Here is a 27,284-nt window from a genome sequence, read left to right on the forward strand (position 1 = left end):
CAGTCAATAGTACATAAATATATTTAATATTTGTAGCAAATATCATCATAGATATTACTGGCTAGTATTATGGCTGCAAAAACCTGTAAATTCATGACTATATATATATATATATATATACATAGAAAAAAAGTAATATTTTGCATAAGGGACAAAGGATAATGGAGGGTTTTTATTTATCATGAGTTCTCTGGATGTTTATCAGCATATACTGTGGTGAATTAGAAATTGTCCACTGGACTGTCCTTGCCTGCCGTTGGCATTATGAGAGTTAAAACATTTCTCTGTCATTCTATAGCTTTCCCTTTACCGACATTCTTTGTTAATTTTTTTCCTAAGAAAATTCAAACCAGAAAGACAAAGGACATTACTGAAAACTTAATACTACTTGACCTTGTCACATTAGCCCTGGGCATAAGAGAGATATAAATTACAAAGAAGACACAAAAGTAAAAGACATTCACAAAAAAGAAAGCTATAGCTTCCTTTTCCTGCTCCCATTTAAGGCACTAGCAGAACAGGTCAGAGATAGAGTTTATGTTCTTTAACTATATCAGAAAACAAGACTTAAGAATTGTTGCAAGTATATATCAGAGAAAATGAAGATTGTGTTTCTGAATATGAATAACAGTTGCTGCTCAAGATGGTCTAAATCCTACCATGCAACTGCTTTTCCCCAGAAAAACTAGCATTGATGTTACTAAGCAATTAGCAGGAAGCAAGGCAAAATAACTAAAATAAATTTCTCTTAATCTAGATCTTCATGTGAAGACCAGATTTCTTTTTCATTCCTTAAATTAAAGACAATTCAGTTTGCAATAATCACCATATTTGTAAGTGGCAAATTCACAGAATATAGGAAATCTGTCAGGCAGCCACTTCATAAATACTCTAGTAGGCAGTACTTCAAGTACATTACCCGTGATGCCACATACTTAGAGATAAACTTATCACCAGCAAAGAATTGCTAAAAATTATTTTAAAAATCTAGGATAGTAAGGATAGGATGAAGAAAAGCACTATCAGTACAGCTTTTTTCATTAATGACTTATTTCAACATCCAATGACATTTAGATTCACCACACTAATTCTGGGAAAGCAGTCAAATTCTCAAAACAGCATGGCTTGCAAGGAACTCAACTCTCACATTTGAGAAATTCAGTTAAAACTGAATATATATTTGAGAGAACAATGCATGCTAAGAAAGAACTTAACCAACTTTTTATCACTTCCATTATAAGCCTTTTAGGAATACCATTCATCTAGATGCAAGAACATGGGAGCAACATGTTCACAACAAATTTGATTGGGGCCAAACCATTTTCCCAAAATAAAAAAAGAACTTTTTCAGGTGACTGCATTAAATTTTTATCCATCTCACTTAGGTTACTTACTGAAAGGCAAAAGATAGCAAAACAAATAACTTTGTCTTATTAATACCACATTAAAACAGAAATCTCAGGAGGGATTTTGTCAATTTTGAAGTTGAAAAAGAATGTCTACCTGAACAGCACATTTAGCATCTCACTGTAAAACTTTTAAATTAAAAAGACATTAACTAATAAGTTACATAATTAAATGGGATTACATGTAAATGTAAATGCTACATGAACTCTTAGCACATATTAAAAATTTATTAACCTTATATAAGGACAAGGTTGCTTTCTCCTATACCTAATTCTTTATCCACCACAAAAGAAAAAAGAATATGTCTCTTTTTAAAACTAACTTAACAATTGTCTCCTCAGCTGCTACAAAATAGAGCATGGATCTTCATAGTCCCAGCTCTGCGGAAACCAAGTCAAGAAGAGATTCATCATCGTCTTTGGTCAATCGTGCATTAATCAAGAATATGCTTTGTATGTAAAAGCCACAATAAAACACTTAATAAAAGCAGCAGTGGTGAAATAGCTGTCTTTTTTCTATTTGAGGGAGATAACCACTACCTGTTTCACTTCCTTGTTACACTGTAGGTTTAAAACAATTAAAAAAAATATTTTTTTGAGTTTTACCTTTGATAATTTCTGATTTATGATGCAGACAAAGCATCTCAGGAATAAAAATGTCTTGTAAATTAGTGTAAGAATTTTCTTTTCACAGTACCTCACTTTCAGAAAGAATACAGATTCATAGAATTATCATTATATTGGCTTCCTGCAGTCAGTAAAGAGGAAATGGCACTCAGTGCACACTTGGAAAAAATTCACAAAATTGCACCGGCTGTAGGATAAAAGCAAAGAAACAGCTTTTCTTTCAACAGCTTACTCCATTACATTCACTGTTTCTATAGAACATCGAGTTACTTATGCTATAGCACACACATATGGAGCTGCTTATAAGTGTACATAAAGTGAGTGTAACAGAGCAGGCTACTGAAATGCCAGGAATTTTGACGCTTTTAATATGAATTTAAGGCTATCTTGTCCTGTTAGTCCCAAAGATTTGACGAAAGCTACAGACACATCATGGAAATAAGGGGAATTGTTTGGGGGCAAAATGTATACTTATTTTTAGTATATCCAGACTGTTGATCCAAAAATATATCCTTTCTCACAGCCCAGCAAAAGGAACTCAGCAGACCAAACACTGCATCTCTGCTTGGCTACTGGAAAACCAGAGCAAGCACTATAAGGGACATTGAAAACTGTAAGACAATGGGTTAAGCAAGTGACTTAAGGTACATCTACATGGCCAGTCCAGCACAACCTAAATCCAGAGGCTGCATTCAAAATGAGACTGTCCTCACAAGTCAAGTCCCTAACAGCCATATGAGATCTTCAAGGAGTTTTGCAAACATTTTATTACACAGAGGATAGAACACTGGAGGAAAAAGAGGAAACTACAAGAACATAGAGCCACGTTATTGTGTGTTCCACAAAAAAAGCTAAACAAGACAAAGAAAACACATAGCTAAGAACAAGGATTAAATCAAGCAGTGTGACTCAAAATCTAATGCTTAACATTATGCTCTTGCTTAATCACAGGCAGGAAGCACTTTCTCCAAACTCCAGAAGAATTAATAAAGGAACAAAAAATCCAAAACCCTAGAAGCATGAGCAAGAACTTGAAGATTAGAGTCTGTAGATATTTTATTTACATCCAAGAGTCTGCATGAATAGTACTTCACTAGAGATGTTATGAAAACAATCTGAAAAGTTATATAAAAATATAGGTTGTATATACTTATATAATATTCAATTTCCATGAAGGACATAGCTTACAATAACAGGACTCAGTCTCACACATCCTTTTTCCCACAGGCTCCCAGACACAACTGGCTCTGCTGAACTAAATGTCACATAGGATGGGATTCTCCTGTTCAGATGCCGACACCTTCACATGAGGTGGTCATTTTGATTTTTTTTTCTAGTCAATGAAGATGAACAGGCACTTTTAGGCTATGATTAGTCTCAAAGCAAGCAGCTAAAAATGGAAGATGAATCACCATTTAAAAACATCTATTCACTAACAGGAGAGTGAAGTAATCAGTTGAGAGTGCATTTCTATATATGGTACGTAGTATTATGTTTGTTAAGCTGAGATCAGTCTTATTCAGAACAAAATGATCATAGAATAGAAAAATAATGGATATTAATTTAAAATTAATTTTCCTATTAATATATTGCAAGTTTTAATAAATGTTTCATATATATTTTTTAGCAGAATTTAAATTGACAAAAAGGGGGGTGTGGAACATACAGATTCTTAATCCAGGATATCTGGTCATTCTACCGCTAAAGATGCATAGATTATCTTAGAAAACAAACAGAAAACTAATGACAGAGGACTTGAATGCATGATACAGTTTTATGCTGCTTGTCTTGATCCTTCTTGGTTTTATACCTTTTAAACAGAACCATAAGAGTGAAAAAGTAAAGCAAATATACTTGTTTTGGAGGGTATTATTTTATTATGTAAAATAAAAAACATTCTTATTTTTCCTTTCTAACTCTAGTACTTGCCCCTAACATAGCCTTCAAAGTCTGTTTTGAATAAGCTAGCTGTGAAGTATGAAGTTTGACAGACATATTCTAGAAACAATTGCTAAAGAAAGAAAGAAACCCACCATGGTTTTAATAATGCCACAATGCTCAAGAATTATTTTCACATAACATCTAAAATAAAAAAATATTAATTTACATAGTTAATGCTGTTCCAAATTTTCTTAGATAGAGGTAGCCAATATAATTACATACTAACCACATATTTTTATTTTTAAAGAATTTCCCAAAAAGATAGTGAAATTTGAACCATACTGAGAATTATACTTTTCAGACAAGTGTTATGTTAATAAATTCCTCTGGATCAGTTCTGTAAGTGGAAGAATATTTCTTACTTACCTATTTTGAGACAGCAAAAGAATCTGCAATAGGGGCAACCAATACAAAGAAAGCATTCTCAGAGAAGAAATGCTATTGTCATCCAAATATAGTTCTCTTAAGAGAACATGATTTTCCAGTCTTGGAAGCTAAATAGAAAGGAGATGGTTATTTAAGATTACTATAAATTAGAGAAAGAACAATGGAATGCTTACCAGATGCTTTTCATAAATCATTACTAAATACAAGCAACATTTTGAATATATGTATCATTTCCTTATAAAGTACGTACCAGCTGCCACACATGATCTCTAGATATCAGGTGGTAAATACTTTTTCATTTTTTCTATCACATCTGAATAGCCAATATAAAAAATTAAAGAAAAAAAACAAAAACAAGAGCCCAAGAGTCACAGCCTCACTTATTCATGCAGTTATTTGCTGCTTTTTGACAATGCTTTTCATCTCTCGAATTCATAGGAGAATAACTGTTAGAAAATACGATTAAGCATAGAGCTGCCAAACAACTTTCCTATTTTAAATGCTGCAGCACAAATTTCAAGTTTTGGAGAATCAACATACATTAAATAAGCATCATTATCATCAGAGGGACAATAATGATATTATCATTACTTACAAGTAACAGTAACAAGTAATTACTTATATGCAATGAAAATGGTATAATTATTACCAGACTGATATAATTATCTTACTATTATAACAGGGCCTATAAGGAAAAATAATAGTTTGTTACATTTTAAACAAAATCAGAACTATATAATACAAACCAAAAACTAGATGCTATAAATGAAGGAGGAACCACAATCACTGAGAGTCAAGGCCTTGCGAGTAAGAAAACAATTAACTGCTAGCCATTTGTATCTCTGATAAGGGAAAAAAAAAATCTTACCCCAGAGCATGAAACATCCCACGCCAATCAAAGAGCACATGCTCAGAATGCTGAAAAATATGACTGTTAGCAAAGACGTATGCACAACAGCCACTAAATTCAAAGCTTTTACCTCCAGGAGATTATTGCCTTGCAACTTCAGAACTTGAAGTAGGCCACAATTCTCAATGCCTTCAACTTGTGTGAGATGATTGAAAGAGCAGTCTAGGTGAATGAGAGTAGGTACCTCACAAAGACCTTTTGTGCTGATTAACTGATTATGGTCCGCAATTAATTGTTGGAGATTTTTCAGTGACTCCAGACCACCTGAAAATTCAAGATTTAAGACACAGTGAAATAAAATCTCTTGTTACTCGAGTAGTAAGAAAACTGAATTTTCTGTACATTCTCTGATGTAAAAATTAATATTACTTCTGTATAGGGTTTAAAAAGAATTACTGTATTTTGACCCTATCACATATACAGGGCATAAGGTTCACAAATTTTTGATCCTGTTAATCAAGCAATAATAACAGTTCATAATCTCTTTGGTACTTCTGCTAGAGAACATTCTTTAAATGATAAACTGTACTTACTATGCTTTAACCACTTTACTACTGCTCTAAACTCTGTGAAAAGCTAACAGCCCTCTTAAAATCATACATCAGAGTGAAAACACTATGTTTAAAAGTTAATTTTTATTATTTCATTTTTTAAAAAGTTTTGTTGTTAATGTATCAGCAACGATAGAAAAAACTGTATTAAAACTTAGGCCAGTACTACAGCTATTATTTAAATTAGTCTTGTTTAAGGAATTATGACCAAAAATTTTTAATGAAGAAATTTATAAAGAAAATGTAGTGCCTTTAAGAACAAAGCTATACTACTATAGCCATTCCACTCTCAGCAAATTTACTCCTGCCATCTACATTAAAAAGCATGCAATCTCTACGCAGAAATGTGAAGCAATTCCCATCAGCATCTGTTTCTTTCACAGAATGTAACCCAAGTAATCCTTATTACAGCAAAAATTACATTGTCTTTCCATAGTCTTACACATGCAATGGCACTGATCCATCTAACTTGCTACAGGTTCGAGCAGCTTTTCTGTATCTCTGTAGTAAAAAATTCCTTTGAGGACACACCCTTCATTAAATGTGTAAGGAATTTCTGATTTTACTTCTGTTTCATGTGTCCTTAGATGACTTAGTAAATTTAGGATTGAGGCAACACTTTGTCTCATCTTTACCTGACCCAAAATTTCACAAGCTCCCCAAAGGAAGCTGGATGAGCTTTACAACAGTGAATCTCTTTGTGACTGTCCTCTGAAAACATACTAGATTATGAAACCAGAGATCATTTTGCAATCCATAGAGTATTGATAATACAGAGGAGGACTTAAAAATGAAAACAAATTATAAGAAGAAAACTGAAGCAATTAAAATTAAATAACAAAACAGCAGTAAATTTAAAAAAAATCCCAAAATAAGCATTCCAATAATTTTAATTTAAAAATGGAAAGCATAGTGAAAAGAATGCAATTGTCTGACATTAAAGTGATATCATCTTAAATATAACACACGTCTTATAATGTAACTTCAAAACTGTGCTTTATCAAATAGATATACAAATCTTTAATTATTCTGAAAAATTTCAAACATGCCCATGACATACTACCCTGACTACAAGATCCTATATTTTATTTTCGTGCTTGGATACAAATAAAAAAGGAACCAGCACCATCTAGTGGTCTCAAAAATACGCTCGTGTTTTCGTGTGTTGGTTCCCAAGACTTTCACAAGAGCAGCTCTTAAATCTCCACTTTTCAGTTACCAGCTTAGCAGTACTGGAAACTTTAAAAGCACACTTTGAGCCTGGAGTGGGACCGAGAAGAGAGACTGCACACACAATAAGAAAAGGCAAGGAGGTGAAAAAGAATCTGGAAATTTCCTTCTCTGCATGCTGCACAAAGCATCTCTTTTTTGCTCCTCCTCACCCACTCGGCATTCAGAACATTCTGGAATTATCAAATACAGTTCAACAGAAAATACACAAGAGAGAATAATGTAATACAAGCAGATGGTATTTTACTGGTTCTTCTGCCCACGTGCAAAATTAAATATAAACATGAAAATCTTCCGCACATTTCCAGAAGATACTGTGTATTTTACATATGTTGCAACAAACAAAAGTTATAGCAGCCATAGGAAAAGCATTTTGTTGACAAATACATGGTTTTAGCAAGATTCAAGGAGAAGTTTTAGGTAAGTTCTCAGCAATTTGCAAAGTGCAGCTGAAGTCTGTTAGCTAGGGACTCTGAGAACTACTGATGCAGTTCTGAAGTCACTTCTGTCTTAAAAAGAGTATATTGAAAGCAGCATTTATGACCAGGACCGTCCATGGTTATGCATTGCTATTCCTTCAGTTGCCAGGATTTTACCTAGCATTCTATGGCAATATAGACACTCTACAGAAGTATATTCGAAGATTTGAGTTAAAATGCTACTTTTTGTGCATGAAAATTTTTAAGCAAAGCATTAATCTTCAAAATACAAACATATGCACTCAACTTTGGTCTGTTACTGTCACAATTACTTAATTTGTGATCAGGCATTCTTAAGGGAAAAAGCATAATTGACACTATTTCTCTTCCTGCTATTTTTAAGGGGTTTTTGGTAAATCTAATTTTTCCCCTACCAATGCTATATTTCAATGACAAGGGAAAAGAATAAGAAGAGAAATAATAGGATGCCAGAAATTTCCTACAATAAGTCATTAGCACTTAAATATTACAAACATAAATAAGCTTTACTACACCGTACTGGGGCTTCCAAAATTGCTAAGGGACATCCTGCAAGATTTAGAGATGGAAGGAATATGCTAACCCACAAATCCATTTTTATGCATTCTGTGCAACTATTCCATATGTTACGATATGAAATATATCCTGTTTTATGCATCTGTTTTAACCTAAAATCCTCAAAGTAATTCCAGAGAGGACAAAAAACCACATTTGAAGATGATTTTTGTGAACGTTTATTTACCCACTTTAAATTCATTAGAGACCCAGTCATTGTAGCAGTGCACTGCACTAAAGAGAAAGTACGAGAGGATTTTCCTCCACTTGGCCTGTATGAAGTTATCACACTCCACATGGATGTCACATTCTTAAACGTCATCCACTATAATGATGTTATACGTTATATGTTATTCTTACAGTAGTCTTGCAGACATTTTTATTAAATGAGATCAATCTTATCAAGCACTATTTGCCACAGAAATACCGATGAAACTTTTTAACCATTTTACTCTTCCTCCTTAGAGTACTGATATACTTTAACAGTAAACATTGACTTCCCAGCACTTCTATTCTCACTTATTAAAGATTTTCTTCGTAAGTACTAACATTTACACATAGTAGCAAAAAATATTTATATCTTCACCAAAGTCTCTACATCTACAGATTTTTTTTAAGCTTTCCCATTTTCTGTTTGCTACACCCTTGCTGTTTATCATGGAACTGTATTATCCATATTCATAGTGTTATTTAACAATCTTTTTTAACAGTGGAGATATATTTTATTTGCAAGTCTTACGTGCATGTGTTTAATCTACAAGCTTAATAATTGTTTTTAGTTATTTTCCTATTGTCCAGAAGACTCAAGACAGACAACACGATTTCTATACAAATACTTACTGTGTCAGGAACACTGGAATTCCCTGCAGTTGCATGGCTAGGTTTTGCTTTCATTATGTCTGTAGGTAAGTTGAACTCAGGCTACTCATATTTTCCAGCTGACTTAGTGCAGATAAAGTTACTGGCCTTTTCAGAAAGATTTTAATTCTCTTTGGCTGACAATAGTTACATACCTGCTAGATAAAAAACATGGCAGTAGCTAAGCCATGCTTTAAGATGCAGGTTTTTTCCCAAAAAAACCTCCTTTGTCTCCTTTGGTTTAGCAGCTGACTCTCTGAATCCAAGAGGTGTATAATTTGGAATAAAAACTGCATAAATATTGTTATACAAATTGGAATAATTTTCTTACCAATTCGAGCGATTCTATTGTAGGAAAGTTCAAGATTTTGGAGATTTTTGCATCCATCTAAGCCACAAACTGATGAAAGACGGTTCTTATTCAGAATGAGAATACAGAGATTTTCCAGATTTTCACAGTCAATTACCTGAATGTTGTTCTCCTGCAATAAAATAAAATGAGAATATTAAATAGCATCTGAAGTGAAGTATCAGAACTAAGTAAAAATATAGCAGATTGTCTTAATTGCTTATTTTTTATGCTAAACTCTTAACTAGGAGTAAGGGCATCCCTATTTTTCCATTAGTAAAAAAAAAAAAAAAAAAAAAAAAAAAAGAGTCCTAGAAACAATCTTTTGTGTCCTGCTGAAATAGAACAAGAATATATCTTGAACTTCATTCTGGCTCTGAAAATGCCCAAAGTTGAAACAAAAAAAAAAACCATAAAAAGAAGTTAAGAACAAAGCAGTCTCTTCCATATATATTTTTCTCCTTCTCAAAGCCCTCGGAGAATGAACTAAAAACTCCATAGAAACATCATATATATTAGATGCTAATGAAGACAGCTGTAATTTTGCTGGAATCCTACTTACTAAGAGCAAAAGTCCACATTTAGAGGTACTTTGGTCAGAAACATTAACACTGTTCTAAGCTAATATTCTTTCTCCAAGGGATCCTGCTTCTTAAACATCCCCTTCCTTAGGCCATTTTAATAATTCTTCCTCAGATTTCTCTTTCACTATTTGCTCTGCTTGGTCTTTTCATCTGGGAAATGGTGTTGTTGAAACACATTAAAAGAAAAGCATGAACAAAGCTGTTTTATGTAAATTGCCAAGTTCTGGAAAAAAGATGTATTACAAAGAAAAGGTTTTCTTTAGTCATTAAACAGGGCCATGTAAGACACTGTGCAGAATACCTAAACATTAGGCCCCTAGGATAATCCACTATAAGTACTATTCCTTGAGCATATATGTTACTAATTTTAATTAATATGCAGGGTGTATGTTGCAAAGGACTCTTTCTTGTACCTATTGCTCAAGCTGAGCACCTGCTATGGTGAGCATCTTCCCACTCATCAATCAGACACTGAGGTAATGAAGATCTGTACTTATGCTAATTTAGACTAATATTTTCTTGGTATAGGTTGAATCATTTGCAGCATGTTGTTTTTGGTTATTTTCACTGCAAATCTGCTGGTATAATTATGTTCACATTTGGGAGTATTTCATTGCTATTCCTATGCTCTTAAGGCTAAAAGTTATATATTCAGTTGGACACAACTACATAATCAACTAAGGAGCAAAACTGCCAGTTCTCCCCATGTTATAAAAAAGAATCAAAAATGCTTGGTACCTCCACATTGATATACTTCAGGTCTTTGCAGTTACTTAGTCCTTCCAGTGCAATCAGTCCACAGCGCCTCAGAGTCAAAACTTGAAGATTTGAACACTCAGATAAGGTTGAGAGGCTACAAGCTGGCAAATCTTCGAGTGTAAGCGTTGTGACCTACATGCATTTATTGACAAATAAAACTCATATTTTGTATATTGAACATTCATTGCACAACATCATATTATGGTAATTTTCCTTAAGATGAAAAAGAGAATGAAACTACAGTCTACTAATGCTGCATAAAATGCAAGCAACTAATGGTAATCTTTTCATACAGAAAAGAATGGCAATGATAGGTTTGATCTGTTCTGTGGGAGAAACTAACATGAAAACAATAGTCACAGTCTCATAAATAATGAGTGTAGAGCAGACAAAACTAGTTCAGTCTAGAAGAGTGTCTAGCCTAGTAAGCCATCTCAGAATGGATATCAAGACGAGAGCACAGAGCAAGCATACAAAGGTAAGTTTTTAAGTGGAAAGAAAAATAAGTCCTGGCAACTAGGAGATGTCCTTTATGGCAAAACACTATCTCTAAGCTGATCAGTAATGTCTTGTTTCTAGAAAAGATTATTCCTCTCAAAACTCTGAAGGGGCTAGTTGAGCAGGAGCTCAAATATGGGCCTTTATACAAAGGCAAAACCTTGTTAATTTAGCAGAAAGTAAGAGCTCTTGCCTTTTAATAATTTATACTATATATAAATTATATAATATTTATATAAAATATTATATTTTATTTATATGCACCTGGGCATAGGAACTCTAACGATATCTATTTTCTGCTCAACAATAAATAGCATTCTGCCAACATACCAAAACAGAAAATAACAAAAAAAGTGATAGCATGTCTTTTAATTCTTTAATAGCATGTCATTTAATTCTCAAACTTTCATATAGTTACCTGCTGCAACGTACTCCAAGGGCCACTATGAATTATCTTTTCTGTACTTAGTGGAGGCATCTTGCTAATTGAACTTTTCCTTAGTCTTTTTCTTATAGTTGCTTGCTTTCTTTGGTTTTCATCATATATTTTAAACCAAGATTTGCATGTGTTCATCCAGTTTATTCTCTTCTTTTCGATATCATCAGGAAAAATTATTTTACTAGAAGAATCTGCTACATCTTGACTACTGTCCCAGGTTTCTCTGACTCCTTCACTAGCATTTTCCATTGGAAATAAACTTTTCTTCATAGTTTCACACTGAGAAAATTGATCTTTAATTTCTCTGTTATTAGCATTTGGCTGGACATTTGGTGGGCTGCTGCATATGCAGTTTGCCTTATTTTCTACCATGTCACTAGCACCTAGGTTAAGAGATTCAACCTTCGAAATATGATCATTTGAAGCTTTATCAGAGTTAAGAGATTCATCTTTTGAAATATGACCATTTGAAGCTTTATCAAGATAACTTATTTGTGAGTAATTTTCTTCTACTTGTGTTACTGAATTAATGTGTAAGTTCTCATTATTCACTTGAGAAGAGTGTTCCTTCTCAGAGCCTAGCACACTTGGTGTCAAATTTCTTTCTGCTGGAATCATCCAATTATTTGTTTCATCCATCATTTCAGCGTGTTTTTCTTTTGGTTTCTCTACTTGTTTATTCAGTTCCTCCTTGTCTTCTCTTATTACTTTCATATTTTCTGTATTTTTATCCTTTTTTATGTTTTCTGTGTTATTCTTTGCATTTTCACTCATCACAGTTTTTGCTCTTTTTTGTTCTAATTTTCTTTGTTCTTCTCTTATTTGCAATTGTTTTTCTCTTTCCAATCTCAGGCTTGCTTTCTTTTTCTCATATTCTTCATGCCTCCTCACTTGCTTCAAATATTCTTGTCTTTCAAGTTCTTCTTGTCTCTTTCTTTCCTCTTTTCTCTTTAACCTGTTTTCTTCCATTTGCCTGTTCAGTTTTTCTTCTCTTTCTTTCATTTCTCTCTCTACTTCCTCTAGCATTTTCTGCTTCTTTCTCATTTCATACTTCCATTGTTTTAAAATGGGACCGTATTTTTTACGGACTAAAAATGCTCTAAATCTAGCTTGGATTTTCACAGCTGCTATATTCTGTTGTTCAGCCAGTTGTTGTCTTTCTTTTGCTTTCTGTTCTTCCAAGGCCTTTTTCTCCTCTTCTATTTGCAACTGTAGCTTCATGATCAATTCCTAGGCCAACACAATTAGGAGAGACTTCAACCACTTTTAAAATGGGACAGGTATTGGCACATATTTATCATTAAAAAACACAGTCTGGCATATTAACAGTTCCATCATAACAGGGTAACATTTATTCTCAAATATATAACAGTAACCTCAGAGCCTTTTGACAAAAGCTCATTGTACAACCTTACCTCATGTTGCCTCACTTTGTTTCTCCAAGCTTCCTCTTCTTTCTGTAACTCATCTTCTATTGCAGCCTGGCATTTCTGCACAACAAATTAACTTAAATGAATATTGTACAAAACCCAGAACAACACAGAACACCCTCTCTCCAATCTCACCCATCTTCTTGACTTTCCAGCAATCCAATTTTGTGAATGCCTAAATTTAAATGAGAAACTGAGCCATGTCTGGATCAAAATAAACAGGACACTTGCATGAGTAATGTAGATTTGCTCACATACTAAGAGATGCATACGTTCAGAAAGTCAGTATCTTGATACTGACCCAAACAGCTGCCGCCTTTCTCTCCAAGATCTGTACTACTATCAAAGACGAAAATTAGTTACAAAACCATTCAAAGTACAGGCAGAAAACAGAAACATAGCTGAACAATAGCATGAACAATCTCCCTTTAATTGCACTGGTATGTACTCATAATATTAAAATTGTTCAAAGGGGAATTTTGTTCAGTAAAGCTAAGGAAATTTTTCTGACTGAAATTGCTTCTCAATTGAGAAAGTTCAAGTCTGCTTTTTCACTGTTTGCAAATAAATAGCACTTCCCTCCTTTCCCAACAAAACCTCAGTCAGAAAAAAAGTGTCAATCAGACTGTAAGTTAGCATCCAGAAAGTTAGTTACATAAGTAACTAAAAAACAAGCTGATCTAGAACCACATGACTGCTGGTAGAACCAAGATATATTAACCAAATCAAATATGGAGGATAGGAAGGAAGTAGAATAAGCAACCACTTTCAACTTGGAGCATAAAGTCTCCCAGGTGTCTAAGCACTGTTTTTCATGGGCATTCAGAAGCACACTGTTCAGACAACAGGAGACCAGACAACTAGATCCTTCTGCAATGAGGAAAGTTAGATTCTATATCTCACCTCCAAAAGAATGATTTCTGCAACAGCAGTATCAAAGTGCCTAAACGTGGCCATGCCCCTCTTTTTCTAGAGAAAGCCATCCTACACTCAAAAATTATTTGCAAAGCAAAGAGCCAAGAATGCCTATCAGTTTTGCTGACCTTTTGAAAAGAGAGCTATAGCAGACACTGAACTGGCCTTCAGAGATCAAAGATCTTTTCATTTACTAAGCCTTTCCTTCCTACTGGTGCCAAGGTGCCCACCTCTTCAGAAAGCCACAAATTTGTTAACTGAAAAATGTAGTGTTTATGCACCTTTCAAAACACACTTATTTAGGCTAAATAATAAAATTCTGTGGCCTCACAAGCATAATATCAGAGAATTACATTTCTTAATGTTCTTATGCTCTTTTATGATACTCCACCCACTATAGCAAAACATGACTAGATAGTCTGAGAGTGCAAGCAGTCAATGTGTTGAGTCATCATCTGTTATGGCCAAACTCAATAGCTGAAGCCTGAGTAAGTTTCCCAGAAAAAGATAGGGAAAGCAAATATTCTAACTTTTACGTAAATGAAGAACAGCACCAGCATTACTGAACTGAATATTTTTGGTTCTGATTACATCCATTAAGATTTTTAACATCGAAATGTGAAATTGGGGTAGTAAGTCCAAACTAGCTAAGTATTTTCTATTAGGGAGCAGTGACTATTTTTCATTTGTGTTTAATTTCAGCACTACTCCCATTTCCAGTAATTTGGCTGTTTTCATAATATAAGAACTTTGTAAAGGCAAAGCTTAAGGAATAATTTAAAATTTAGCATAGCAAATTCATTGGCTATTGATTAAAACCATAAACACATAAAAACCCATGGACTATACTTAAATATGTTTTACTCACTGGTAACACAAGTAGACAAGGTGTAGGACTTTCATACAGTTTGAGATAGTAGTCTTTTTTTCACATTAAAGCTTGAATTCAGATAGTCTAGACTGGAACAGATTGGCTTAATATCATTCATTACCTTATGAAGAAGATCTAACTTTATTCTTTCAGCTTCAAATTGCTCCAGATGCTGCACCCTTCTTGCATGTTCCTCTTCATTCTGTTTTTCCCTTGATTTTCTCTCAGCTTTCCACTTACTCATCTTCTCATCTTCAAGCTCAAGTGCTGTTCTACACTTTTCCTCTACTTCACAATGGCCAAGACTTATGCTCATTCCAAGGCCAGCTACTAATCAACCAAGAAAACATTTTATTTAATTTTCTAATAAGCACTGGGGAAGATTAAACGGTGTTAATGTATTTGGCAAGAAAAAGTGCCTATGATGATATAGCCAGCAATATATATACCCAAGGAAATCGGAATTGCAGCACAAGTCCTTTCCAGAGATGTCTTACTGTTATTCTGCACAATTACTGACTCTGCAACTACTATGCTTATTCTAAAAACATACACTGCAGGATTGCAGAGGATGTCTTCAGTGGCTATTAGTGGGGCCTTTAGTGTGCTCCGGCCCAACTCATCCAAAGGCCATGGCAAAGGAACATTCCCACACAATGTGACTACAAAAAAAACCCCCCAAACCAAAACCAAACCAAACCCTAAAAAAAAAAAAGAAAAAGCTGTGGCCAAAGCAGAACCTGCTTAGTGCCTCTGTGCAGCTTTCATTTTTGAGTGGTATTTTCTGGTACTAATTTCTATGATGACTTTGTAATCTTGAAATGAGATAAAAGCAAATGTGTTTGGTTATGTCCAATTCAGAAAGTATCAAGCCTTGTTGTAAACTGCAATAAGAAATTCTTTAAAAATAATTCTATGACACTTTTGACAAAAGAAAAGCATGAAATAGTGATATGTTAAAGATCAACTCAACCAAATGAAAAATGTGCTTGCTTACCTGTAAGAAAGTGGTCATCAGTGACCACTTCATCACTGATAGAGTGACTATAATCAGGTTTTGTAGCAAGCTGCAAGTCTTCATTTTCTCCTCCAAGCAGTATCTAACATAGTTTAAAATTGTTATTAAAAAACAAGAAACAAAATTTAAAAGCAGAATGTTACAAAAAGCTTCCAGAACAAGAATAAGCTTTATACCATATGACAAGTACAACAGCGTGAAGCTTACTACTGACTGGAATCCTTACACATTGAATACTGCAAACACATCAGTCAAAATACTGTTTTCTAGAGTAACAAATATTGTAGCATTTGTCAAAATACATAATATTTCTATTTGGTTTTTAAATACATTTAATATTTTGACTTGAAAAAATTAATGTCTTGCATTTGGGATTTATTTTACTTTCTCTGCAACCAAGCACTACATGTGTGAATACTGTTATGCACACTGGGGAAGAACTAGTTACAGAGTAAATTTTTAAGAAGACTATTTCAAAAGAATACTATGGGTAAAAGGATTGTTATATTTATTTCATTGTTCTTTACTGGCAAGTAATCTATTTCTGCTCATTTATCATCTGTTCATCACATGCTTCGGGCCTGTATTAATATTTACAATGCAGCTGAAGTCACATGAAGTAATTGTGCTGTTTTAAACAATGGTCTGAGAACAAAAAATCATGTTTGCAAGAGTGTTCACTAATAAAAGCCAGGCAGCAAATTAAAAGTTATTATAGTAAACACAGTTTTATTTTTCTAAGAAAACTTCAGCAAGTTATTCAGTTAAATCCTACGAAAATATAGAAGCACCCATGTTCATAACTCTTGATTTGTCTTTGAAAGATACGTAGATTACTATTTTAAAATTTTCTATAAAATAACGGAATATATTAGGAGCAAGATTAATAGTAGCACATCTTCCTTATCATCATAAAAAAATAAGATTATAGAAGCTTAAAAGTGCTATCATAATATTAAGATAATATTCTGCAAATAATTACCAATACAGGATTATTCAGTTTTGTTTAATTTTGTTGATTTTTGTGCTCAATATCTCAGATAATTTATTTAAAATTTGAAAGCTTATAGACATGTTCATATTACAGTTGATGTCCTAATTCTCAAGAATTGTATATAGAAACTCATCTTAATACTTTATGGATAGTCTGGCAGAAAAAAAACTGAATACATTTATACATCTCCTTAGAAGGCCACCAAAGCAAGTGTAAGTTATTTAGATTACTCAATATAATATTTTTTCACAATAAATACTGTATAAATTAAAAAAAAATACCTTTTCATTAAATTGTTTTGAATCTTCGTTCGATTCAGAAGGATGGCTAGAAACTACTTCATAAATGTCACCTAAAGAAAAAATAAACAAAAAAATTAGTTCACAGAGGGAAAACCCCTTACCAGTGCTCAGTTTTGGTCTACACTGTTTATCTATTCAATTTGTTTAAACTAAAATAAAGGTTGTTTTTTTTTTTCCCTTTCCTTCTCACCCAGTTTAACTTAAATATGCATGGGAATCATTATCTACATTAAAAGCAGCAAATGTGTGTAACAGAAACAGACACAATGATACTGTAAGAATACAGTGATAGCAAATATGAAAGAGCAATCCCCATCATGAAACACAGCAGAACATTTTCTGTGCAGAAAAATACCGTAGCACTTGTATCAGATAGGTCAAAAGCTGACAATTATAAAAACAATGAAAAAGAATGAGACTGTATTACAAAAGAAAGAATAAATAAGGATATTCCTCAGATATCAAAATTTGTAGTCAATATTGAACTTCTGGTCACCCAAGCCTGTTGCACTAATGGAAAAGACAGTGCCAGCTCTCTGGCATATAAACGATGAGCTTGGCTTCAGTCACACAGCTGAAAGCAATATTTTTTTTTGCCAATTAACAGTCATTTCATCCAATGTGAGCTTGGGCATCTCTCAAGGCAGACTAAACATATCCTGTGGGAGTCAATTGTATCTGAATTCTGCATTTCAGCTCCTACTGACTTCATTTTAGATTTCGCTGAAGAGTCTGGCCTGGGCCCTGTCTCAGAAAGTAATCTTGCAACTTGCCTTCTTTAGCATTGATGAGCTTTCAGAAAAGTTTAATTTCTGCTCAGATGTTAATTCAAGAAGATAGCACTGCATGGATTTATTCCTAGAGATTTTCATCATGCATTCAGAAGCTGATGGAATAGGTTTCACTGCTTGTTCTACTTAAAGTTTGTATTATTTTACTGATGGTTGTTAGTCTAGCTTCCACTGGCAATATGAGGTGTACAAACATTTTAACTGTGATTGATGCTTACTTGTACTTCGCTCATCTTCTAAGTCCTGCAGTATAACCTTTGCAGCATCTTGATTGCTGCTCTTGATAAAATTTAAATAGGATAGAATTGATTCTGGTAAGTCATCTGAAATCTAAAAAAACACAGCCTTTGACATATATTCTATATTTTCATCTCACAGGCTTGAAAAGAGGAAAATACTTGACATAAGAAAATAAAGACTTGGCTTCACCTATAAAGCATTGATGGAGATTTAGCAGCAATGTCCACCAAAATTTTTCCAAATTCCTACACTCTTCTCATTGTCTTACCACCCACTGAACAATTAATAATTCTAATTTTAATTACATTCTAATCAAATTTTGTAATGTATTTTTCACTATCTCCAGAAACACATTTCAATAAAATATTGTATTTATAACTGTGTTGGACCAAGAAATTAAAGAAAAAGGATAAGATAAAAATTAGCAAATACCTATGAGGCACAGGATGTTTTTGTTTAAAATTTTTAGACTCCTTACAAAATAAATCAATTTTAAATTAATAATGTTTAAAGTATGCATGTAGAACCAATCCTTCAGGTTTCTTTATTACATATAAACTTTCTGTTCAAAAGACTGTCTTCAATGTCAAGATTTTGGGGAAAACAGTCTGCTTGCTCTCAGATGTGCAAATTGTGGTAGACATTGCTAACATTCAGTATGTGAGTGCATACACACTTATCACTGATGCCTTTGTCTATATCCATATGAAACATGACTTATGATCAATATTATCCTACAATATCAATATCAATATTACCCTAATATCCTACAAACCAATCCCTTTGCCATGAATCTGAAAGATTAAAATGGCAGAAAAGAACACAAATAATCGATTTTATTTCAGAGGAAAGCTGCTTCCCAAAATAAGTAATCCAAGAAAGAGGACTTGAAGAATCTATTTATATGAAATTTGTATCTGGAAATTTTATAAGGAATCTCCTAAACCAGTCTCTTATTAGAGAAAAATACAGATTTCAGTGAAGAATCATCAGTTTATGCATCTAGATTTAATCTACCTCAACAAGTCTTCCAGTTTCAGAGGATTCTAAAACAAAAGGTCCAGGTCTGATCTTCTCAAGTAGAATGATGATATTCATCTCTCTTATTGTCTTGACACCACTGGAGGTTACATTTTTAATGAAGCAATACTACCAAGACTACTTTTCAGAAGAAATCCTCAGGTGTGTTGGGAAGACGCTCCTTCATCAAACATGCTTTCCAATGCCAGCACTACTTTCATACTACACACTACAGAAGCAGTTTTAGCTCACTGAATACTTACTGTCTCACTGTCACTCCAGGGTTCGTCTGATACCTCTGTGTCAGGATCATCTGTTCCAAACGAAGAAACACTGATTCTGCCTAATTCAATTTCTACTTCTTTTTCAATTCCTTCAATATCTTCCGACATTCTTCTTCCCACAGCGTCTTATCTGTTTTGAAAGCTACACAATGTAAAATACCTTTCAGCACAGCATGAGCCAAAATAAAGAGAGTGCTCATTTAGCCTAAGTTCATTCAGATTTGTTTATTGAACAGCTGGCTTAAAACATGAAAACCTCATTCCATACCAACAAGCAAAAACTAAGTAAAAAATTACCTTGTGATAAGAGAATCCCACTCAGGATACCCCTTATAATTTTGCAAATGTTAATAAATTTTAACATTTAAAACCTCCACCTGCACTCTACTCCCTCACAACGATTTTTTTTTCCAGCCCTAATAGCTACAAAGGGGGGAAAAAAACCCCTTTGAACAATAAATAAATATTAACAATTACAAAATAAGACTAAGAATATAGAGAGCACTCGATGAAGTTTTAATGATAGAGAGAAAGCAGTGAGAAATTATGTAACCCAGAGAAGTAAAAAACTTGAGGATGGATGCAGGCAAGGGGAAACCGGGTACCCTGTCAACGCTCTCCCTCCATCCTTTCGCAACCTATTGCCCCCTGCAATCAGGGGAATGAGAGGCAGCGAGCAGCTCCTCGCCGGCTCCTACAGAGGGAGACCGAGCACACGGAGCGCATTTCTGCCGGGGAGACGAGGAGCAGATCCCGGCCGAGAAAAAACTACACCTCCCGAAAGACACCGCGCCGGAGGCAGCACCGCCCACCGCCGCTTCCTGACACCCCGCGGCGCCGCCCCTTTGCATGCTGGGAGCTGTAGTCCAGCCCTCAGAACACCCGCAGTCCTCCTTTCCCCCCGTCTACTTCAGGTACCCACTCACCTGTCGTTCAGTCAAACTCTTCACGGAGCCTCCGCCTTTCTGGCCGCCTCTGGAGACCGGCCGCCCCTCCGCCCTGAAATTCCTCATCCGCCAACAGCGGACGGCCGGGAGCTCCAGGGAGAGGACGAGAGCCCCACACCGCGCTGCTACCGCGGCAGTGTCGCCACGGCAACGGGAAACAGCGGCTCGGACGGGCAGCGAGAGGAGGCAAACTTCACCAGGAGCTGTTTTCGCGTTCTTCGGGCGCTAGGCGGCGCCCCCCTGCCTGAGACGGAGCACCTCGCAGCACATTTTCTTGTGATTTTGTTTGGTTTTGTGGGGGTTTTTTTTGGGTTTTTTTTTGTTTTGGTTTGGTTTTTTTTGTTTTTTTTTTTGTTTCTTGGGCTTTTTTTTTAATATTGGGGTTTGGTGTTTCTTTCTTTGTTTTGATTTTTGAGGGTATTTTTATTTTCGTTTTGGATTCTTTTTTCGGTTTTGATTTTGGCTTGTGTTTGGGGTTTTTTTTAAGTCATAGACAGTAATTTAGTGTTCACAATAAATTGCAAGAGGCAGTTAACCGGAGGGAAGAAACATAAATAAAAGCATACTAAAACCACAGTAAAGGTGGAATAAAACACTGTGGGTTTGCTTCCATTCTTGTTTGCCCAGAGAACTCTACAGTAATGAAAAATGAGAACACAGCAGACGTCCCTTCTGTCCTCCCATGTTGGGGCTCGGTGATGGCTCAGAAGGGCTGGCTGGTGCTGGGGCTGTGCTGGGGCACTGGGCTCCGGCCCTGCTCACAGGTGCAGGGGACTGCGTGCACCAGGCAATGCCGGTGCTGCAGGTAGGGAGCAAATAACAGGAGTTAAAAAAAATATATATATATTGTGAGAAAGGTAAATGCAAATATAAATTCATAGAGTCATAGAATGGTTTGGGTTGGAAGGAAACTTCCACATCATCTTTTCCCAATGACTGGCTGTGGGCAGGGACAACGTCCACTAGACCAGGTTGCCCAGTGCCCCATCCAGCCTGGCCTTGAACGCAGGGATAGGGCACCCACAGCTCCTCTGGGCAACCTGTTTGCAAGCCTCACCACCCTTTGTGGTGTAAAGAATTTCCTTGTAGCATCTAATATAAATCTCCCTCTTCTAGTTTGAAACCTGTCCTCCTTGTCCTATCACATCTGTCTGTGTAAAAGTCAGTTGCTGGTTATTAAAAGCTGGAGAAAATGTCCAGTTGGAGAATTAGACACTAAATAGAATTCAGCCTAGGAAAAGTTACACAGATCAGGCAGGGTTCAGATAATAACATTGTTGTGTGTTTGTAGGGAGCACATTTAACCCTGAGTCTGATGAGGAATACCAAGATGCAAAAACAGGTATAACAAAAATTAAAAGCCCAAAGATAATTTTAGGTTCTACTTAGAAAATATGCATTTTTGGAGCACTAGGAAGGATCTTCCAAAAATGGTAGGGCTTTTCCCATCTACAATCCTTAGAATAAGCTGAGTACCTTTCTAAAAGTTTTAGGAGCGTTAAGCAAAAAAAATTTACTTCAAGGGCAACTGCTTACAGTTTTCTCACCTGTAGATAAGCAGGATATTTAAATAGTAAAAAAAATTAGAATCTTATCCATTTGAAATCCACCTTTTTATATGATCATATCACTGGTGAACTTTTCAATGTGATCAACTCTTTATTCACTGATTGAATGTGCACTTAATGCTTCTTTTGTAGTGGAGTTATGCTGTGCATGTACTGAATAAAGACCATGTCCTGTGCTTAGCAAAAATTGCCAATGAAAAAGATGTTTCATAGGAGTCATAGAAAGATTTAATTTCATTTCACAAAATGAGGAATTTTGAAATCACTACTCACTCAACCCTAACTTAAGGCCAACTTAACACTAACCCTTACCCTAGCCCTAATCCTAAACATAACCATAAACTTAACCCTAACTCTAACCCTAACAATAAAACCCTCATCCATATGGGTGGTCAAGTTTAGAAAGAAGTAGCAGCAGCAATATTGAGGCCCTACCAGGACCACCTTGCCATTCATGTTACGTCCATATTGTTCCTGGAGCTGTAGGCTCTTTTACTCAACCCTAGCCTTAACCCTAAACATTGCCCTAACCCTTAGACTAACCCTAGAGTCCCAATCCACATGGGTGCTTGATTTTAGAAGGACATAGGAGCAGCAATGCTGAGCTACGCTGTGATCACCTTGGCATGCCATTTCCAGCCCTAGTGCTCCTGGAGCTGTTGGCTCTTTGACTCACTCAGCACCAGTCCCAGCCCTAACCCTGATCCTAATGACATCTTGGGACTGTGCAGAGATCCCAAGATGTCTCATTGCCATAGGTTACACAGCTCAAAAAGTGTGGATTTATCAGTTGTGGCACCCTGACCTGATGACCTTGCAATGCCTTTTAGATTGCCAGTGTCCCTGAAGCTGTAGGTTCTGCAGCTCCCTGAAGCCTCACACAAATCCTAATGTAGCTTGTTGCTGCTGCTGAGATCCCCATCACCATCGTTGGCACTGATTCAAAAATTGTAGAGTGAACAGTCTTGGAGCTGTGCTGTAATGAAAATTCTTCATTTCAAAAATTTGGAAATAAGGGAAAACAATTGCGTGGCATGGAATGACAGGAAGTGCATCAAAATGAGCTGAAACTTTTTTTTTTTTTTTTGTCATTGAAAACTTTCATGCAGTGATATGGAAAGATCTTCAGTTGTGTTGAGATTTCATTTGAGCCAGGACTTTATGTCTTTCTATCAACAATGTAAGGGAAAAAACCCACAAAGTATGACCTCTAAAAAGACTGTATTGACCAGAAATGTATATATCAATTAGAAATTATTAAAAAAAATCTCATTTAGTAAAGGATTAATTTTTCAGGATCTGCTGCTATTGGCAGATTCCTTGCTGCTATATGGGTCACTATTGAAGAGATAAAGCTCTTGAAGAACTCCTGATTTCATGTAGGAACAGAGGGTTCTGATCATTGAAAGCTGAAAAAATTCCTGCAGCTGAAAAAACTCGTGGGAGTCCTGGTATTTTTCACTGTAAAACACTTGATCTGCTTAGGTCTCGAGGCTGATGTGAACCAAGCAGAGATGTTATGAGGTCAAAGTAGAGCTCCTCCTGTGAGAAAATTTGAATAGGTTTTGCATTGCGACTCTCAGAAATAGTGCTTGATGTCTAAAATTACCTTGCAAATTAGTACTCTGAGTACACATGCTTAGTTATTACTCAAAATATTTCCTGTGTCCTGGCAGCAGGTAATTAGTTTACTTCTTTAGAAAAGTCCTTTAAAACATTTGGATGGTGTCAATTATTTTGGAAGTCAGAAATGTTTTTGACCAGTGGTCTGCTATCCACCTTTGAAATTAATTCTGCATTATGAGTTTTTAATTACAATCGCTACAGTGATTATTAACAGCTTAATATAGTTTATTATGCTTCTATAGATAAGCTGTGAGTCTTTTAATATGACTTCTCCCAGAGGTAAGTTACATCATTGTTAATGAGTGCTGAAGATAATTGATGATTCTAGATAACTCACAAAGCATATCTGTCTAGTCTCAAAATTACAAATGCATTTGCAATGTACTTTAAAAATCTGCTCTTTGAAAATCCATTCATTGCATTCATGATTTCTCAAGTGATTAATGTGACCCCATTATGTCAATGGTGCAGCTTGGCTATGTGCTGGTATACTTGACAGCAGTTTTATTGAACTGTTGTAGGAGCACAGACTCACCACCTACCCAGCTACTGGAATCACTGGCATCTGCTATGAGAAAAACAGCAACAAATAAAAGAAAATCATTAATAGTATTTTATATATTCTTGTGATATTCAATGTACTGCTTCAAACTGGTGACCATTTTAACTAAACCCATGAAGTTGGGGTTCAGTAAATAAATGCAATATTTATACAGAGAAAGGACAGCTTTTGCCAAGTTATCTAATTTTCAAAATTTAGAAGCAGTAGATCTTGAACTGACCTTTCAATATATGAAAATGACATGTTGTTGTTTAGCAGCTCTGAGCTAAAATATGGAAAATTTTCATACCACAAAACAATTCAAATATTTCTGAAGATCCGTCCTGATTCAGAATGAGAATCTCCTGGAATTTTCTACATTAAAAAATTCCATTCTCCAAGCTGTTTGATAGTTTAGTTTGCTTTTGTTTCACTGTTATTGAAGTAGGTTATTGGGAAGAGCTATTTGATAATTATTTGAACACAGCCTAGTATTTGCTTTGTCCTCCAAGTTTGAGCTATGTGTTGAAGAGAGATCAATTGCTACTAAAATGAGTTAGAAAAGGGAGATTGCTAAAGATCTCAGAGAATAGAATTTTTGCCAATTAAATGGAACAAATGAATAAATAAATATTCTCAAAATCTGGTCCATATTGAAGTTTCTACATCCACGCTACCATGTTTTTTATTTTTATTTGTTATGTTTGTAATTTCTCTTTCTTTTTCTTTGCCTCCTTTGGGCTCAATTCTCTGTGGATATAACTTTTCTCTAGTCTCCCAGCCTTCTTTGGGCTGAATTCTCTGTAGATACAGCTTTTCTCTAGTTTCCCAGCCTTCTCTGGGCTGAATTCTTCTGGGATCCTCCCTCGTGGGGAGTTCCACTTATCTCAGTCCTTATGATTCTAAGTAAACTCTCGAGCTCATTAGAATCTTGTTTCTCGTGTTTATTGAAGGATCCTTACAAAACTTAACAGGTCTCTCTAGGCTGGTTACAAGGTTAATCTTTGCAATTTGGCACATTTCTTTCTTCTGATGGTACAAACAAGGCTTTGTGGCACACTTCGTGTCTGATACACAAAATGGCCCCGAACTACGCAGTTCTTTTATCTTTATACTTATTTTTATCCAATTAACAATAGACACGTATATTATTTTTCTTAATGACCCAATGACCCATCACCTCTGTGATGCACTGCGGCATTTTCTATCCAATCACTAACTATTACCCAAAAACCTCCAGGAGAAGAACATGAAGAAGAAAGAAGAAAGGACAAGGGACAACACCCTAAATCTTCCATCTTGTCTCCTGTTCTCTAAACTACTTTTTCACCCAGTGATTTAAGAAACTTTCTAATCTACACACCTACACTTTTAGCTTTTTCTATCCAACTTTAACATTTGTTTTCATGTATCACCATGAAAACATGCTCATGAATTTCATATTATATGAAATTCAGTGTTTTCTTGAATCTTAGAACTAAAAATTAAAAACAAGGGCACACAGTCTGTATTTCAGACTCCAACAATGTTTTATAAAATTTTTCCCCCTTGCACTCATTATGAAAGCACATTTATTGTGCTTTTTCCAATATTATTTAGCTATAGTCTCTTACTGCTTACATAAAATTTCTACACTGAAAATACTTTGTGCAGCTAAAGGTTATAGTCAAAATGCTTTACTTTAACCTGGATTTATAATTATTTTCTTTTTCTATTTAGATGTGTTCAGAAGGTCCTGAGTTTGAAAGAGACTTTCAACACCATCTAGTTCCAACCCCTTTGCCATAGGCAGGTGCACTTTCCACTCAACCAAACTGTTCAGAGTTCCATCCAAACTGGCCTTGAACACTTCCAAGGATGGGACATCCAGAACTTCTCTGGGAAACCTGTTTCACTGCCTCACCAACCTCAAAGTAAAGGATCTAATCTAATGTAATGTTAGCATTTATATGTCTTAATATCAAGGGACCTGTTTGCATAGGAACACCTGAGCTGGAGCAAAATGATACGTATTACCCTCTTCTAAAAACTGTGCAGTGTTACAAGGACCAGCTAATGAGGACAAAAATGCAGAGGTTGCTTCTTGACAGTGCAGAACAGTAAATAATGGGAAGTTGTCCAGTGGCATCTGCTATTTTCTTGTTTTGCTCATCAGTTCTGAATTTCTGTTTCTACAAACCCTTGTCATTATTAAAAAAACCACTTCCAAGTATAGAAAACATTTATGTATCAGTTTTATTGTATTTGTACCTATTTTAATCTACATAATAATTTGACAATTGTTTCAAAAAACAATATAATAAATATACATTTTAACCTGGAAGGTACTCACATCCATTTCAGCATGCATAATTGAAGGAAGGGCAGAAGGCAGGAAGAAGGATTTTTAATAATATCTAAAATTCTGAGGTTGAATATGAAATCAGTGCATTTTTACCCAGACAGTTAAAAGCATGGCCTATTTTACCTCTTCCATATGTCATACCTTCCCATAGATGTAGGTAGTAAAAATATTCTGGCTATGAAATGAGCCAGTTCAATAATTAAAAAGTTTCTTTTTCATATTCACCTAATCCTCACTAGCACAGATCATGACTGTCTCATCACCCTCAATGTATTATCACTGACACATTCTTGTCAGATGGCAAAGAACTATTATCCCCATTCAAGAGCTAAGACCAAGAATCATAGAATCATTTAGTTTGGAAAAGACCTTTAAGGTCATTGAATCCAACCATATTTGGATTCATAGGGTACCAAAACCTTTGACACTTAACCCCGAATTGTGTGTCACTTGAAATAGATTTCAAGATACTTCTGTGAATGTGGGCCCAAGAGACTTGCTGGACATCACACAACAATTCTGTACTTATGCAGGAAATTCACCTTGTGTCTTTAGACATCCTGATCATTCTCTATATCCTCTACATTATCATCATAGGAGCCCAGTTAGCAGTCAGATTGGCTCAGTTGTGAGTTTGAACACTTTCTTTATTATTTTTATCTCATCCCTTTTCCTTTCCCAGATTTTTTGATCACACTCACCAGTTATTTAGAAAAGTCAGGAAGAATAATATTTGGCCGAATGAATCATGAACTCTCCTGAGTACTGCTGTGGTGCAAGAATTCTCTGATCTGTCCTTATGACAGTCTATGAAATTACTTCCACTTAAATTTTGATCAGG

The 27,284-nt window shown here is 35.2% G+C and overlaps 1 protein-coding gene across 1 annotated transcript in view; it reads right to left on the minus strand.

Moving 5' to 3' along the window:
* LOC131591861 (leucine-rich repeat and IQ domain-containing protein 1-like) overlaps positions 1-19,531 on the minus strand; it is a 102,902-nt gene extending 83,371 nt beyond the window's left edge. The window contains exons 1-11 of the mRNA XM_058862961.1: positions 19,397-19,531; positions 18,092-18,203; positions 17,062-17,132; positions 15,766-15,868; positions 14,890-15,095; positions 12,968-13,042; positions 11,532-12,782; positions 10,595-10,747; positions 9,255-9,405; positions 5,342-5,535; positions 4,341-4,468 (exon numbers count right to left, since the gene is read on the minus strand). Coding sequence (XP_058718944.1) covers positions 4,341-4,468; positions 5,342-5,535; positions 9,255-9,405; positions 10,595-10,747; positions 11,532-12,782; positions 12,968-13,042; positions 14,890-15,095; positions 15,766-15,868; positions 17,062-17,132; positions 18,092-18,203; positions 19,397-19,525 — 2,573 coding nt within the window. The 5' untranslated portion in view covers positions 19,526-19,531. The remainder of the gene's footprint in view (positions 1-4,340; positions 4,469-5,341; positions 5,536-9,254; positions 9,406-10,594; positions 10,748-11,531; positions 12,783-12,967; positions 13,043-14,889; positions 15,096-15,765; positions 15,869-17,061; positions 17,133-18,091; positions 18,204-19,396) is intronic.
* Between the last annotated feature and the right edge of the window lie 7,753 nt (positions 19,532-27,284).

The sequence above is a fragment of the Poecile atricapillus genome, chromosome W, assembly GCF_030490865.1.
Source record: "Poecile atricapillus isolate bPoeAtr1 chromosome W, bPoeAtr1.hap1, whole genome shotgun sequence".
NCBI classification, from domain to species: Eukaryota; Metazoa; Chordata; class Aves; order Passeriformes; family Paridae; genus Poecile; species Poecile atricapillus.